This window comes from Desmodus rotundus, chromosome 6, assembly GCF_022682495.2.
Source record: "Desmodus rotundus isolate HL8 chromosome 6, HLdesRot8A.1, whole genome shotgun sequence".
NCBI lineage: Eukaryota > Metazoa > Chordata > Mammalia > Chiroptera > Phyllostomidae > Desmodus > Desmodus rotundus.
Window position 1 is genome coordinate 115,734,147 of NC_071392.1, and position 16,813 is coordinate 115,750,959.

General features: G+C 53.6%; 1 protein-coding gene and 1 long non-coding RNA gene across 5 annotated transcripts; one reads left to right on the forward strand and one right to left on the reverse strand.

Annotated features, from left to right (window-relative positions):
• Nucleotides 1–1,089: 1,089 nt before the first annotated feature.
• FAM110A (family with sequence similarity 110 member A) lies at nt 1,090–14,886 on the forward strand. 4 transcript variants are annotated; one of them, XM_053926664.2, is made up of 2 exons: nt 1,090–1,260; nt 13,317–14,886. In XM_053926664.2, exon 2 carries the CDS (start codon nt 13,414–13,416, stop codon nt 14,296–14,298), a length of 885 nt encoding a protein of 294 aa, XP_053782639.1. In that variant the 5' UTR covers nt 1,090–1,260; nt 13,317–13,413; the 3' UTR covers nt 14,299–14,886. The 4 variants fall into 4 exon arrangements, with proteins under 4 accessions (XP_053782639.1, XP_024415642.1, XP_045050618.1 ...); XM_024559874.4 differs by lacking the exon at nt 1,090–1,260 and adding an exon at nt 3,196–3,329; XM_045194683.2 differs by lacking the exon at nt 1,090–1,260 and adding an exon at nt 9,662–9,807.
• On the reverse strand, nt 4,168–10,423 carry LOC128781204 (uncharacterized). Its single transcript, XR_008427108.1, has 3 exons — nt 10,327–10,423; nt 9,750–9,910; nt 4,168–4,814 (listed from the first exon to the last, which is right to left on the reverse strand). It is a non-coding gene; the product is annotated as an uncharacterized lncRNA (long non-coding RNA).
• Nucleotides 14,887–16,813: the final 1,927 nt, after the last annotated feature.

A 16,813-nucleotide genomic window follows, 5' to 3' on the forward strand; every position in this document is an offset into this window, starting at 1 on the left:
GTAATACATTTATAAGGTACAGAATCCAAAAGGTATAAAAAGTATTTTCTAAAATACTTTTCTTCTTTCCCTGTTCTCCAGCTAGCCCAGTAGCCACCACTAGGACTAGTGTCTGGTGGGTCCTCCCAAAAAAGCTCAGATGCATGCCAATATGTATAGAGAGAACACCCTTTAAAGCAAATGAAACAAAACCAAACACAGCCTTGGGGTGCACAGAAGATAGGGAACTGACATGTAAGGCTGATTTCATCTTGGTTTCGAGCTGAAGGAAGCAGGGAAACAGCTTCTGGCCCGTCCACAGGGCGGGATGTTATTGTTGCTTGTGCGCTGGGTCAGGATAAGGTCGTAAGGATCCTCCAGCTCCCTCCAGTCTGGGCACACTAATGACAGCTTGGCCACCTTATTTTTATGGGCTCTCCCTCCCCACCCCTCCATGGTCAGGGAATGAAAGGACTGGGATGCTTTCGATCTCTCTAATTTGGCACCAGGTACTTAACAAATCCTTGAAGATAGAGGGCATCAGCAATACGCTGTCGGCAGGGGAAAACGCTCCGAGACCTGGAATCTGAACGTGCCCAAATGATCTCTTTGCGAGGCCGAACTTGGAGTCCAGGGGAGGTTCCTTCTGCCCTCTGTTTGCCTCACTTCCTGACTCTTGGAATGAGGCTCAGCATTTTTATGTTGTTTTATTTGTTTTAAGCTCCAGGGCATGCAGGGCAGAGGCCAACTTTGAAGATGCCAGGGCCAGCAGACCTTTAACCAAAGCATCGCAAATCTCTCCCAACCCCTGATGGCAGGTGTAGACCTTAGAGAAGAGTCTGACCACCACGCCATTGTCATCATTCCCGACCCGAAAATGGGGAAGCTGAGGTCTGGGAGGCGCCCTCGCAGTGTGTTCACACGGTCATACGCTTTTGTAAAATCTGCCAAATCAAGGTATTTTAACCTCACTCTGTCAAAACCAACATCTCCTTTCACTCTTACTTCCCCTTGTGGCAGATGACATGGAGGAGTATTAGCATTTGGGGGATCCGGCTAGGAGGACCTCGGAGACATTTTGTTTGGGTTTAGTGGTTTTATTTATGCTGTTTCCAGTCACTTTTGTGAAGAAATCATTACCAACCAAGCTGGTATAGGAATGGCTCCCAGGACTGCCCCTGCCCAGCACACTGAGCTGACTCAGGTGGGACCGTGACAAGAAGGCCCAAGTCAGAGGTTTTATCTCCATGCGTGTGAGTGTCTGTGGAAAGTATTATGAAGGTAATTCATGAAAGTGATGCTATTTTTCTGGATTTTGTAATATTTGTGGAGCTTGTCATTTGTTGTGGTTTCTTTTATCTTTTGAATCCAATGGTCACTTTATTACCTAATTTTATATTGTAATTTTGTAGTTTTTTCATTAAACAGGTCTCCCTAAAGTATATTTGCCTCAGAAAGTACAAAGTCGGGATCTGCCCCTGCTCGGTTTTCTCTGTCTTTTAGGGTCCCAAGACCCTCCTTGCCTTTCCTCACGGCTCCCGCCAGACGGGTCTGGCACACGCGCATGGGGATGTAACAGAGCAGTTGAGAGGACTCCTGCTGGATCCAGACAAACCGTTGTGTTCTCGGGTATAAAACAGAAGTAATGGAATCTGTCTTCTCAGATGGAAATAACGTCAAATGAGAAAATGTGTGTAAGGCCGCAAAGCACAGTCTGGCAGAGGGCGAGGTTCGCGCCAGGTCTGACCTTTAGCCGGTCCCCACATATACAGCCAGGTGCCCTGTTTCCCACAGTATCTGTTCTGATTTGGTAGGTGCCCATGCCACAACACCCAATCATTGTTAGCTACTGACACATACTTAGTCATTTATTTTAAATGGACTTTATTGGGGTGACATTGGTTTGTAAAATTGTATAGCTTTCAAGTACAAGTCTATATTACATCATCAGTATATATTTTCTCTTTTTTTCTCTCAATCCCTCCACCCCTGCTCCAGCCCCCGCTCATCAGTATATTATTATTTCCCTCCTTTATCTACCCAGGTCTTGTACACGGTACGTGCTCAGTCCTTGGCAATCCAATCCCAGAACTTGGAAGACACTGGCTGGAATAGAAAACAGGCTGGTTCTAAATTGAGCAATGCCCTCGACTCAAACAGTGACTCACAGCTATGAAATTTCCTCATCTCCAAGAGCCTTTCAGTTAACTTATTCTAGCCCTCTTAAAAATGATTTTTTCTTGACATGCTTAAATGGTGGAAATTTGAAAAATCCATAAAAGCCCAAAGGAAAAATTAGCTACTGTTATTATAAATGGTTGTGTCTATACCTGTGATACTACGATTATGTGTTTAATACATATTTATGTTGTGCATAGTGCTTTGCCACAGACTTTTTAAAAACTAACTTTCTTAGCATTTCCCCCACACCTGAAATATCTTTTAACTACATCATTTTTAATTACTGCATAATATTCCTCATCAGTCAGTAGGGATAATTAAAGGTACCCATCTAAGGGGTTATGCCGGGAGCACTGGCGAGAGTCACGCCGTGTGAAGCTGTCTGGCATGTAAAAACTCAATAAACTTAGCTCTTCCACAGAGCGGATTTGTATAACCAATCCCCTGTCGCTGAGCATTGAGGTTATTTCCATTATTTTGCTATGATAAATAACGCTGGGCTATATTAATCTTTGCTCCTATCTTTGGTCATTTCCTTAGTAAATTTCAAGACTACTAGGTTTGCACATATTTTAAAATGAACTCACTCATTTATTGTGCTGTTAGGAGAACAGAGAGGGAAAGGCACTTGCCCGGGCTCATACAGCGAGTTAGTTGCAAGGAAAGGACTAGGAACCAGCCCCGGGACCCTAAATAGTGCCTCTTCCACCTGAAGGCCCAGGCTGCGCAACTCGGGATCCAGGCTGAGGCGGCCAGCGTGAAGGGGCGGGGCGGGGCGGGATACTGAGCCCCCGCGCTCACCCTCCGAACCAAAGTTAAACGGTCGCCTGGCAACTTGGGCGGCGCGGCGTTCGAACGGAAGCGAAGAACCAATCAGGATGTCCGGGGCAAACCATTTCCGTGACGGGGGTAGTGGTGGGGGAAAGGCACGCTCACTTCCTTTTCCTCTGTGCACCGGGACCTGCCTTGCGGTGGGGACACTCTGGTCCTGCGGCTCAACGTGGGTGCGGAGGACAGCTCCGAAGAGGTCCCTGCGGGTCCTCAGGCACGGTCGCCCCCCCCCGGCCCCCAGCGGCGTTCGGCGTGGCCACTCCAGACCCGCATCGGAGCTGTCAGCCTCACGGCGACCCGAACTTCAAGTCCCGGGACTCACCTAGGGTGGGCTCCAGGTGAGGGCGCAGGTGGTCTGGGGCGCGAGCTCGGGTCTGGGGGACTCCGTTCAACAAGAGCATACGGTGTGTGTCTTCCCCGCGTCATAACTGCCGGGAGGCGGTGATACCCCATTTCACAGATGAGAACGCTGAGGGCCAGAGAGGCAAGTGTTACAACCTGGCGAGGTCTGGCACAGAACCCAGTTAAGGTCTTTCTGCCCCACGTCGCCGTCTCTAGCCTAGCTAGATCTAGATTTGCCTCGGGAGGGGCAACTGGTGGTCACTTTTTCAGCCTCTCAGCAGCAGGGACGTGGCCCATGGAGTTCTGGCAGATCCCTCCTTCCCCTACCCCACACCATCTCCGCGCGCCTCTTCTGGGCACCTGTCTTCTCCAGCACGCTGGGAGTTGGACTTGGTCCTTTTGCCCACGGGCTTCTGAATTACAGTGCTGTTCCTCTCAGCGGGCCGCTCCGGGGGTGTCGGGCGGGACTGACATTTCTGGGCTAGATGCCGGGTGGGCAACAGGCACTCAGGCCCTGGAGTCACTGTTGGACTCTTGGGAATCGGCCCGGATTGGGGGAAAGGATAGAGGCTGCCCCTCAATGGAAGCCACTAGTCACCACAGCCTCCGGAGACTTTGGAGTTGGGAGTGGGGCCAGGACTGTTCCTGGTGAGCTTCTGACCTAGACTAGGTTTTGCCTCTTGGCGAATCACCGCCTCCCCGCCCCCGCCTCCCGCCTCCCGCCCTCAGGTTGCTATTGTTGGTTTCCTTTTGCAGCTGGAGAAACTGAGGATCTAACAAGATAAGCCCCTTGCCCAAAGTCACACAGTCACACTCCGCATGGCTGGGGTTGGCTCCCAGTCTTTCTGCCTTTAGTCTTAGAATCCTAGACAGTCAGAATCGAAGCATCTGAGAGTCTTAAATTTCTCCAAGGAGAGTTATCCTCCCTCCTCCCAGCTCTCCTCCTGGCTCTGGGGAGAGGAGCTCTGGGAGCTCCGAAGAAAACAAGTCTTTCATTCACGCTTTCAACAAATATTTATTGACTTCATGTGCCCTGCCCCCCTCCCCCTTGTCTAGTTTTTTTCAGTAGCATTTATCCCATCCGATGTCCTATATATTTCACTTCTTAGTGAGTTTATTATCTTCCTCAATGGGAACGCGATGCAAGGACGGGGTTAGGAGGAGGTAAGTGAGGTACTCGCCTCCAGTGCAAAATTGAGGGGTGTCAAAAACCTCTGCGGCCCAAGGAACTAGAGCTGACGTTTCTGGACCATTTGTGGTGTGTTCTGCTGGCCGAAGATAACTCCTGTGGCCTCTGCGGGGCTCGGTCGCTCCATCTCTGTCACAATCACAAGCGCACTCTCAGTCCAGCTGTCCCACTTCCGGGCGAGGCGAGGTAGCCGCAGTTCTGCTGCCCTGGGCGTGTAATAGGGAGGGACTGCACACGAGTACGTGGCGTCAGTGGGGGCTGATGGGCTCTTTATGCGCTGAGGTGGCACAGCCTATGTCAGTCAACAACGTGAATTATTAAGCATATTAATGACATTATAATGAATAATATATCAATAACATATACTATGAAGAACAACATACATTATTAAGTAAAAAGAGCAAGCTGAAAACAGGGCACACAGCATGTTGCCATATATGTGAAAAAAAAGAAAGACTGTATGCCCATTATTGCTTGTGTCTGCCTCCAATTTCCCTGGAAGGACACAACTGTGCGGTTATACTTGGGTGGCTGGGGCCAGGAGTAGGAGGGAGTTTATTTTTACTACATTCCCTTGTAGAGCTCTTGAATTGAGCCCTGTGCATATATGACCTGGTTGAAAAGTTACGTGTCTATATGTTAGATTATATATTTAATCAAAAGGCCAGTGGCCTGTGTGTGATCTGTCACTGGCCTGTGGTGTGACTTCAGGCAAGTTTCTTCACATCTCTGGTCCAAGATAAGAAGCCATGATGGATGAGCTCAGGCCTGGGCAGAGGGCAATTCAGGACAGAATGTGGGCTCGGCTGTGGGTCTGCCCTAACCCCCACCTTCCCCAGCCTGTGTGCCAGGGCCCTTCCCTAAGGCTTTGCATGTGGCATCTCTCATGTTGTCTCCACCGCAAAGCCCCTTTGTCCCCATTTTGCAACCTCAGGTGCACGTGGAGGCACAGAGAATTGAGGTGGGGGAGGGGAGCCCTCAGCAGGCCACTTAGAAGATTTGCTGCTGCCTTAGGTGACTGCCCCCACATCCTGCCCACAGCCTGCTCACCTCTGCCTTCCTAAGGTTTGTGCAAGGCTGACCTGGGCAAGGCTGATGCCAGGCAGGTCAGGGCACGAGCGTCTAGGGAGACTCCAGAAATAGCGTGAGGCCTGGTGTGGCCCTGGAGGATGCCCAGCTCTCTGAGTGTTTCTGACCGTGACAGCTGGGCTGAAATGGAGCTGGAGCTCCGCTACTGTCCAGCCCCCTCCCTGGTTCTTGGAGCCTTCCTGATCCTCCTCTGGGGCAGGTGAGGGCTTCCCTGCCTCCACCCAAGTCTGGGTTGGGCTTCTACTGAAGAGAAGGAGATCAGCCGGTGGAAGGAAGGGATGCAGATGGGGTTACAGAATGTCACGGGAATTATAAACATCAGAAATCTTGCTTCCTGCCCCTTCCGCCAAGAATGAAAATCACTAACACCTCCTGAGCGCTCACTGTGTGCTACGTACTTTATAAATATGAACTCATTTAATGCCCTCCATACTATGGTGTAAGAGTCCCCACTGTTATCATTCCCACCTCACAAAGTGGAACACGCAACAGGGGTTCGGTAACCTGCACAAGGTCACCTAGAGCTGGAATTCAAATCGGCGAAGTCTGGCTCCAGACTCAGCCCTCTCTTCCTTTGTGGAAAATGTTTTAAGATAAAATTGACCGTGTTAACCATTTTCAAGTGCACAGTTCAGTGGCATTAAGCCCCTTCACATCGTTGTGCCACCATCTGCACCATCCACCTCCAGAACGCTTTCATCTTCCCAGATGGAAACTGTACACTCACCGAACACTGACCCTTCATTCTCCTCCCTCCTTGCCCCTGGCAACCACCATTCTCCCGTCTGCCTTTCTGAATTTCACTACTCTAGGCACTCATATCATTGGAATCACCCGATACTTGTCTCTCTGCGCCTGCTTATTGCTCCTCGCGTAATGTCTTCAAGGTTCACCTATGCTGTAGCGTGTGTCAGGATTTCCTTCCTTTTTAAGGCCAACGAATGTTCCATTGCATGTATATATCACATTTTGTTTAATCCAGCAATTGTCCCTTGGGTTGCTTCCACCTGGTGGCCATTGCGCCTCATGCTCCCCTGACCACGGGGGCGCATATCTGTTCAATTCTCTGCTTCCAGCTCTTTTGGGTGTGTCCCGAGAAGTAGAATTGTTGGTAATTCCACTTAAAAGTTTTGCCCAGCTGCCACGCTCCGTCCACAGGGCCCGCACCATTTATGTTCCCAACAGTGCACGAGGGTTGTAGTTTCTCCACATCCTCACCAGTTACTTGTTTTTTTGGGGGGGAGGGTTATTTGTTTTTTGTTGGTGCTGTTATTTTTGTCTTTGGATAATGGCCATCTTAATGAACGTGACATGGTTTCTCACTGTGATTTTGATTTACATTTTCCTAATGCTTAGTGATGTCGAGCATCTTTTCGTGGGCGTATCGTCTGTCTGTATATCTTCGCTGGAGGAATGTCTATTCCCGTGACTGCAGCCTTAGACTGATAACCTCTGACAGAACTGGGTTAACGTTCTGGGCTGATGAAGGCCTCAAGCAGGAGCGTCTGGTTGGTTTAATAGTTACCACAGCTCACAGTTCGATGGCATTCGTCACGCACAGGCCTCATGCTGGGAGGGAGGCACTGTTACGAGTCCTGTTTTACATTTGAGGAAACCAAGGCATAGGGAAGTTGAATAGCTGATCCCTGGTGGAGCTGGGATTTGAATCCAGGCAGGCTGGTCCCGGAGTCCGTGCTACAGAGGTAGCTAGGGAGGTGGAGCGGGAAAGGGCACTGCAGGCAGCAGTATGTGCGGAGGTTTGGATGTGGTGTCTGGAGATTTGGAAACAGAACAGGGCTCAGCCAGAAGTGGCCAGACCCCACCTGAAATGGGGGTTACTTGAGGCTGGAGGAGGGCTGGGGCGGTTGGGGGAAGGCCTGGGGCAGGGGCAGGGATTGGGAGGAGGCTTGGTGCTGAGGGGCCTTGGCCTTTGAGGTAGACCGGTTCCAGTGTCGCCACTTGGCCAGTGGCGTTCCCTCCTGTGTTCGGTCCACAGCGGAAGACAGTACAGAAGAGTGTAATGGAGCTCCCAGCCCAGTGGGGGAGTAGGAAACAGATAAGTGACAGATAAGTAAACATCTAAACTGACCGGATGCAGTGAGTGCTTGGGACGGAATAGACCAGATCAGAGAGTTTGTGGGAGCCTCAGAGTGGACAGGGAGTTCTCTCCGAGGAGGTGACATTTGAATGAGACCTGGAGGAGATGAGGGAAGAGGTTCCAGGCAGAGAACAGGTGGCACAAAGGCCCGGAGGCAGGAAAGACTGGTGTGTTCTGAAACAGCTGGGAGGGCTATATGACTCTAGCAGAAAAGGTTGGCCATGAGGTGGGAAAGGAGGGCGGGGACTGGATCTGGGAAGCCTGAGGACTGAATGGAGAGTTTGGACTTTATTTGATGGGGAGCTATGGGGGTATTAAGCAAGCAATGATGAGATCTGATTTCTGTTGGGAAAACATTTCTATTATTGCCCCTATTTTATAGCTAAGGAAACTGAGACCCAGAATCATAGCCTAAGACAGCTTCTCCTTCTGGGTTCCCTTGATAAGTGGCCAAAGGCCAATACTGGAGACCCGTTATCCCTCTTCCCCCGCCGAGACCCACACCTGGGTTCAAATCCTGGCTCTGCCATTTATCAGCTGTGTGACTTCAGGCAGGCGGCCCCCCCTCTCGGTGCCTCAGTTTTCTCAGCTGTAGAGTAGGCACACTAGTAGTACCTATTCCACAGGTGGGCGTGAGGCTTAAATGAGTTAACATATACGAGGAGCTTGGAAGAGTGCCGGGTACAGAGAAAGCACTTAAAAAATTCTGACCTACTTTATTATGAAAATCGTTATTGTTGATTTGCTTTTACTACTATCGGTGCCTAACTGAACCCTCCCCCACCCCACTGTTGCCTCAGTGGAGGGCCAGGCAAGGACTCTGCTGGCCACTGTGGGGGGCAGTGGTCTTGTTGCCTCTCTCAGCCCTCTAAAGCCAGGCCCCAGGGTCTGGGGCAGGGTGGGGGTGGGGGCTCCAGGTTGACTCACTCCCAGGGGTAGAGAGCTGTTCCCTGTGTCACTTCCTGTCCCCTCACGCCCTGCACCCCAGTTCTGTCAGAGTCCTCTCCAGGCACAGACGTGGAACTGTCCCCTCTTCAGCCTCCCAGGGTCTGAGGCTGGGGGCCCTTTTCTCTTTGGGCCCCAGGATCCTGGTGGAAAGTGGCCTAATCAAATGTGCCACCTAAAGTGACATAGCAGGTCTTAGGCTGGCGGAGGAGACAGTCACCTCCCTTCTTCCTTCCAGCAGGGCTACTGTCTGTCTTCTTGGAAAATGGGATTAAATAGTTCCTCCTTGGCAAGCGGTGGGGGCGGTTATCCAGAGATTTAAATAAGTACGACACGTGGCACTCAAAAATTGCGGTTATTATTATCACTATTTTTGCTGTTGTTTAATGTTTACAGCTTGCTCCGAGCTTCGGTAGGCGCGCTCAGGCACTAAGAACTCACACTAAGTGGAAGGTGGGACTCTCCACTGCTCACTTGTCATAGTGGAGGGCCAGAGGGGTCCAGCAACCTGCTCAGGGACACACAACTAGAAACAGGTGGCGTCAGGTTTTGGGCTGGAGGAAAAGTGCCCAGGGTGGACTCCTCAGGATGCCTTTGGGCAACTGATTCAGCCTGTCCCAGCCACTGTATTCCATTAGTCAAGGGGGATAATGCTAGCGCTCACCCCGCAGGAGATGTGGGGAAGATTAAAATGGGTTAATTGCTACCAGGAACAGCACTTTCTCGACCCTGACCCAGTAAGCGCATAACCTGGCCGGCATTGTGGCTTTGAGGAGGAGGACTCAGTTTTTCTACCTCCACGGTGGGGACGCCGGCGGGAGTGGGCCACGGGAACTCCATAGGCCAGGCCTGAATTTGAGGCCAGGCCTGAGTGTGGGGCCAGGGTGGCCGTGCAATGGGCGTGCCCGGCTCGCGGAAGAGCTTCCTGCAGTGAGCCCTGGGCGGCTGGGACCAGGTCCTGGCGCCGAGCCCACTGCCGGCGCGTCTGGGCTCGGGCCGCTGCCTGGCTTTCGTTCACTCTTTTCGGGTAACACCTGGGTTGGCGGGTTCACCTGCCTACTGCCGGTCACCGGAAGTTGCGCAAGCGCGTGTTACCTGAACCCCAGGTGGGCCGGGCCGGAGGAGCTCAGTGTAGCGGCGCGGGCGCAGCCAGGTATGTGCGGATCGGGGCTGGAGAAGCAGGGTCGGGGCAGGCGGCCGTCCAGCAGTCCTTACTTCTCGGGAAGTCGGGACCGGGCAGGGGTTCATCTTCCATCCTGGATGGAGACCACAGAAATCGTAAAAGCCAGGCTAACCCGGGACCAGAGAGGGGCAACTAGCGCGGCCGGAGTCAGCGCGCAGCAGGACTCGCGGCTATTCTCCATCGCTGGGAGTTCCCAAGATTACGCTGAAGGAGGGAAGGGTAGAAGCCAGACCGTGGTCCGAGCTGCCCCTACTCCCTGTCTCCTGAGGCTGCCTTCGGGGAAGCCGGTGGGGAGGGGGCAAGTTGGGATGTGTGCCCTGGAGATGCCAGGAAGAAGCGACCGAGATGGCGCGTTTGGGTCCATTTGTGCGTAGCATTCGGAATCCGTGAAATCCTGGATGATGAGAGGAGACTCAGAGAGGAGAGTCCCACCTGGGGGCGGGGACCCCTGGCTTCAACTAGCAGCAGCCACCACTTCCGTTTGCCCACCTGTGACATGGGGCTTGTTTAGATCAGCTGCCGGATTAGCGTAACCTGTGCCTCCCTTGTCCACGGCCTTCCCAGAGCGGGCTTAGAGACCCCTGCGAGGAGGGGGGGGGGTGGTCTGCGGAGTTGGGTCAAAGTCCCAAGAAAAACAAGGAGTCCCGTTCATGGAGAGCCGCCTTTTTTGACCAGATGCTGAAGAATGTCCTCCACCTGTTTTCCCTCTCCATCCTCACGGTGACCTGGAGGCTCAGGGAGGTCTATTTTTAACCGCATTTCCCAGATAAGGAAATGGAGTCTGTAAGAGGTGCGGCTGCTTGCCCAAAGCGCACAACCAGTGGGTGGCTGCTGGGTGGCCAAACCCCAGGCAGGCGGGCCAGTGGATCCAGAGCTGGCACGGCTCTTCGTATCTGTTCCTGGGAGACCCTGGGGCCAGCAGGTCCGGCCAGTCCCGGAGCGGCGGTGCGCGAAGCGTCTGCCCTTGCCTATCTGACCTCCTTCCTCCCTGTTTCCCCGATAGTGGGATAGTGCGGGGGATCTACCGTTGCCGACGGGTTAGACTGGTTTGGGAAGTGGCCACCGGGAGGTGGGGCAGAGTCTAGCTACTTCGACCGGGCTCAGCAAGGCTGCCCTTCCTATCAGACCCTTCCCTCCTGAGGTCTGGAGTCCGTCTTGAGTGGGGCAGCCTTCCTTTTGCGCTTATTCCATCCGTTCTCCTTGGGAGCAGCTCTGGCTCTGGACCAACAGCCCCCAAGGTTCTTTTCTCAACTTGCCATGGCAGCAGAGGCCTCAAACTGGGGCTAGGGGCCAGATGGAAGGGGGGGGGGGTGGTGGCAGGCACATTTGCAGACCTGTTTTGTTTGCCCTGTACATGCAATGTGTTAAAAATAATGAGTATGCTAACATTTAAGAATCTGGAGTTTCCCGGCACTTCTGGATTCCCAGCTTCCTAGAATACCCTACACTTGCCACCTTGGGCTCATTGCCTGCAGCAGGCTGGGTGTGCCCCTCTCAGTTTATACCTGGTCTGCCCAGTCACGCTGGGCCTCGATAGGCATTTCATGTCAATAAGACTGTTTAGAATACCTATTAGGTCGAGATCAACATCTTGAAACTGAGATGCAGTGAACAAAGCAGATACCCCCGTGCCCTCGTGGAGCTGATATTTTAGAGGCATGGGAACAACAAAGAGTAAAACTACTATAACCATAAAAGAAAAATGAATTCTGCTTCATATGAATTGGGTCTCATTTATCTGCTCTGGGACCTATGTTGGTCACTTCTCTGAGTCTGAGTTTCTTATCTGTAAAATGAGGTGACAAGGACCCATCTCATTGGCTTGTTGCAGGATTAAAGGAAAGAATGGTGTCAAGCTTTTAGCCCGCAGTAGATATCCCTGCCTCCCCAGCTCAATTTTGACTTACCCTCCCGAAGTCCTGGCTGTCTAGGTGGGGCTGGCCAGTATGACTTTCTGCTGAGGATGGAACTGCCCCACTCATTGCTGTCCATTGTAGTGACCACTAGACTCAAATGGCTGTTGAGCACTTGAGATGCGGCTAGTGTGACTCAGGAACTGAATTGTAAGTTTTTATTTAATTTAAATTTGCCCCGGCTGGTGTTGCTTGGAGGATTGAATGCCATCCTGGGAACCGAGGGGTCACCGGTCCGACTCCTGGTCTCGGGCACACGCCTGCGTTGCGGGCCGGGTCCCCTGTTGCAGGCATGCAATGTCTTTCGCACATCGATGTTTCTCTCCCCCTTTCTCTCTCCCTTACCCTCTCTCTAAACACAAGTAAATAAAAATTTAAAAAAATAAATTTAAAGCTAAGGTTGTGGCTAGTGGCTATTGAATAGACAGCACAGCCCTAGATGACTGGAACTACAAGTCCTCTTGGCTATCATGCAGACAAAGTCCCTCCCCGCCCCCCCCCCGCCCCCCCCCCGCCCCCAAATTAGTAGATGAGAAAGTTCAGGACTTGGTCTATAGGTTTTCTTCTGGCCCATCTCCAGGGAGGCTGTGGGGTCACTTTGTGGCCCCAGCCCTTCTTTGGAAAAAGGGTAGGGTTGGTCCGATGACCAGCGCCCCAGGTTCTAGTGCCTAGGTGACTATGTGCACACTCGTGCACCCAGGTGGGGGCACTCCTGCCTGTGGGTGCTCGTGCTATGGCTGCTGGCAGATCGAGGGCTGTGTGATCTTCGGCATTTCCAGCCCCTCTTGGAGCAACATAGCTTAGGGCTGACGTTTCCCTGGGATGGGCGTTCATGGGTCACCCTAGGCCTGGAACTGGAGTCCCATACTGGAAGCGGATGATGTCTGCACTCCACTGGGGGGGAGGGGGGTGGCATTTTCTCCACTCCTCCCCCACAAGCTCTCCTACTGTGCCTGGGGCCTGGCATGTCTAGGCGGGTGAATGGCACAGGGCAGCTTCCTGCCTAAGGTGCGTGAGGGTTGGAGGAGTTACCAGGCTCCCTGTGGGCAGTCCAGATTGTGTCAGAGCCCTTTCTCTTGGTCACCTAAGCCCAAAACTCTTATGCCAGCTCCTCCTTGCTCGGAGGCAAGGAGTAGAGCCACCAACTTGCTGAATTAGCTTAATCTAAGTTGGTTACCTCCCTGGGCTTCCGCAAAATGGAGTTGTTAAGAGGACATGCTGAGGTTGAGCTGGCTGGTTCCCAGAACACGGCTTAGAGCCCGCTTTGCTTCTTTTAAAGTGTTTCTTGCCCTGTCTTTTCTGCTTAGGCTGCTCCTGTCTTTTTCTTTGGCACCTTTTCTCCCTCAGCCTCAGCTCGGCTGCCTGGACCTCGGAGGCTGGCCGGGGGTGTGGGTGGAGCCACACACACACAAAAAACCCAGCTGCTGGTTTCTGCCTTCTGATTGGCTCCCTGTGAATCAGGGGCGTGGCCCTCACTTTAAATGGGAAGCTCTGTAGCCTCTTCCAGTCTTTGCGGAGCCTTTGTCTGAACGTGCTCAGCCCTTCTTTTTCTTTCCTCTTCTGCAGTCGTTGCCGGTGTCCAGCTGCCAACTTTCTGCCTGGATCGCTGTCTCCTCATTTCTTTGGTCTCCTCGTACAGAAGGTCTTGGAATATGTAACAGTCATGCCTGTGGACAAGCTGTCTGCTGGAGCTCGGGACACCACTGCCCTACCTTTCCGCCTGCGGACTAAGGTCCCCGGCTACCTGCTGCGGAGGCCAGCGGATGGTGGAGCCCGGAAACCTAGTGCTGTGGAGCGCCTGGAGGCCGACAAGGCCAAGTACGTCAAGAGCCTGCAGGTGGCCACCACCCGCCAGGAACCTGTGCAGCCCCTGCTGTCCAAACAGCCGCTCTTCAGCCCTGGGACTCGCCGCACTGTGCTCACTTCTAGCCGCCGAGGCTTGCCTGGCCCTGGCCGCCGGCCCCAACTGGACCTAGACATCCTTAGCAACCTCATCGACTTGTGTGATAGCCCCGTGTCCCCTGCCGAGGCTAGCCTTACCCCCGGACGGGCAGAGGGAGCCCACCAGGACCCTCCAGCTACACCTCCACGCCCGCCGCCCAGTACGACTGCAGTCCGCCGAGTAGATGTCCGTCCCCTGCCGACCTCACCTGCCCAGCCCTGCCCATCACCAGGCACGGCTGCCTCCAGTCCATCCCGGCCCCCAGGTTTGCAACGCTCCAAGTCAGACCTGAGTGAATGCTTCTCACGGGCAGCAGCTGACCTGGAGCGATTTTTTAACTTCTGCGGCCTGGATCCAGAGGAGGCGCGGGGGTTGGGTGTGGCCCACCTGGCGAGGGCCAGCTCAGATATAGTGTCTGTGGCTGGGCCCAGTGCCGGGCCAGGCAGCTCCGAGGGGGGCTGCTCCCACCGCAGCTCTGCCACTGTTGAGGAGCGGGCCGTGGAGCGCGTCCCCTATGGCGTGTCGGTGGTTGAGCGCAATGCCCGGGTGATCAAGTGGCTGTACGGGTTGCGGCAAGCGCGGGAGACTCCAGCGGCGGAGGGATAGGCCTCCACTGGACTTGGCATTGGGCATAGGACAGATCTTAGGCAAGTGGCCCCTTGACCTCTCCTGCCCCCTTTCCCTGGTTTGGGGTAGACCAGAGACTGCTGCCTTTTGTGAACTTGGTCTAGAGGCAAAGGCTGAGAGACTGGGCCAGCATCCATCTAGCAAGGACTGACCCTGGAGAGAGGTGCTTCTTGGCCTTGGACCACCCCCCATTCCTCACATGTCGGGGTTTTGATGTGACTGTACCTCTGCTTGGTTTCTCTCATGGGTTTGGGGCACTTAGCCCTCCTCACTGAGAGTGAGGGACCCAGCATCTCTACCAGGCCTGTGTACCCAGCGGCTGTTTCTTTCTTCCTTCCTTGGCCTCTATCTTTTTGCTGACTTCCTCTTCCTTACTCAGTGGGCCCCAGTTCCCTGGGAACTCACCCTGGGGTGGGGGCAGGGAAGAGTGGTCTAGCCATTATTCCTTCCAGGCCTTGGCAGCCTGGCCGAGGTGGGTAGACTACGGGAGGAACTGGTAGGAGTCTGCACTGCTCTGGCTTCCCTTCTTTTGGTTAATAAACACAAATACTTGTTTTTAAAGGGCTGGGTATCAGATTCTTCTGTGTTCACAAGGGCAGGGGTGGGAGAAGTCTTGGGGTAGGGCCTTCAAACCTAGTCATTGTTTTCCCAAGCATCTGGTGGGCTGTGAGGTCAGCGGTTGGCCTGGCTTGAGGGATATTCAGGGAGGCTGGTGCACTTCCTTCGTAAAAGAAGAAATGGTCCGGGCACTGAGCGAGTTGGGTTAGAGCTGGGACTGGGGCCTGTTCCCTGCACCAGGAAGAGGAACTGCCGGGGAAAGGCTGACATGGTCATGGACCCTCCCGGCTATGAGTGTTCGGGCTTTCCCCAACCCCTGCCCAGTTTCAAGGGCACAGGAAGCTCAGAGAGGGCAAACCCTAAACTTGAGGTTATACAGGTCATAGAACTGGGGGTTGGAAGTGGGAATTCTTGGAGGAAGAGGGATTTGGGGTGGACTGCACAAAATGAGTGGACTTGCCTCCAACTCTGGGTGACCCTGGTCAGGCCAACCTCCCTCTCTGGGCTTCAGTGGAAGACTCAGCCAGCACAGTCTTCTTTGAGTTGGGGGAAGGGGGAGAAATTGGCTGGCACTAGGCTCTCCGCTCCATGCTGTCTCCCCACCGGGTCAGTTACCTGTTAGGTGACCTCACCTTGGCTGATGGAGCAGCCAGTGCTAGGGTCGGGGACACAAAGGATGAAAGCCTGGGTGGCCTCTGCCCTCCCTTGGGTGGGAGAGGGGAGGGGCTGCACGGTGCTTCCTTTCACACTGGCTGCCTAGGCTGCAGCGCTCAGAAACAGGAAGCTCTAATGGGGGCCCTGTGACAGGTTTGATGTAGGTTTTATTTTAAGCATAAAGAGGAGATTTCCGTTGGGCTGTTGACAAACATCCAGGTCAGCCCAGCTGTCTGTCTGTCTTTGACAGTCTACAGCCAGCCCCTGGGGGATTGGGCTAGGCCTGGTAGTTCAGGGAAACACGGGGAAATTGGGCTATCGAAGAGGAGTCTGTCAGAGCCCTTGAGAATGGAGCCCACCCCTCAGGATGCAGAGGAAGAGACTGAGGCACAGGGAGGGCGGGGACCTGCCCACAGGTACGCAACAGGTTGGATAATGTAGCAGCTGGGCGTCCTGGTCCCTACGTCAAAAGAGCAATAAGGGCAGGTGGGTAGTCTGGGCAGGCTCTGCAGAGGTGCTATCATTTGAGGTATCAAAGCCCCGCCCATCTGGGCAGCCTGGCCAGAATTTTGTGCTAAGTGTCGCCCCTTGCTGTGACCTGCCAGCCCCCAGACACAGGAGAAGGTGGGCTGCATTTTACATGTGAAGAAATTGCAGCTGGGAGGCCCCTTGTTCCTGGAGGAGGCTTAAGTGCTGGACTCAGACCCTTTTACACTTATCCTGTCATCGAATCCTCAAGGTGACCTTTCAAGGGTCACCTTAGAAGGTCATCTCTTGTCTTAGAGCAGAAGGAGTAGTAGCTTGTGGGCTGCGTGTGGGCACCCCGCAGGCAGCGGCACTCTGGCTCGTGATTCTTTTGACACATGCCTCACCTCTTCGCCATCCTGGCAGCCTTTCTTCCTGGTCACTTTATTGGGCACCTACTGGGTCCCCAGGAGTAGGTAAGACAGACGCGGGCCCTGCCACAGTCTTGGGATGGGGAGGGGACAGACAGCTAAGCAGCAAGCACATAGTCATATAATATGGAGCAGGTATGGTTTAGGGACTTCCGCCTGAAGACCAGAACTGTTCCCACAAGCTGGGCCCCCAGGGTAGCTGAGAAGGGCACTGGGAGGCTCTGTTGGGAAGAGAGCAGGGAGGGATTCTTAAAAGTGGGGAAGGTGTCAGTCTGAGCCTTGACTTCTCCAACAGAGGTCTCCTGGTTCTGGAGGGCTTCCCCTCTGCCAGGAGTTCCGAGCCTATCACCTTCCCACGTGGGAATCTGTGGCGGGAGCAGCTGGGG

Coding starts and splice junctions, on each gene's coding strand:
- FAM110A (XM_053926664.2), top strand. CDS start 13,414: ATGCCTGTGGACAAGCTGTCTGCTGGAGCTCGGGACACCACTGCCCTA.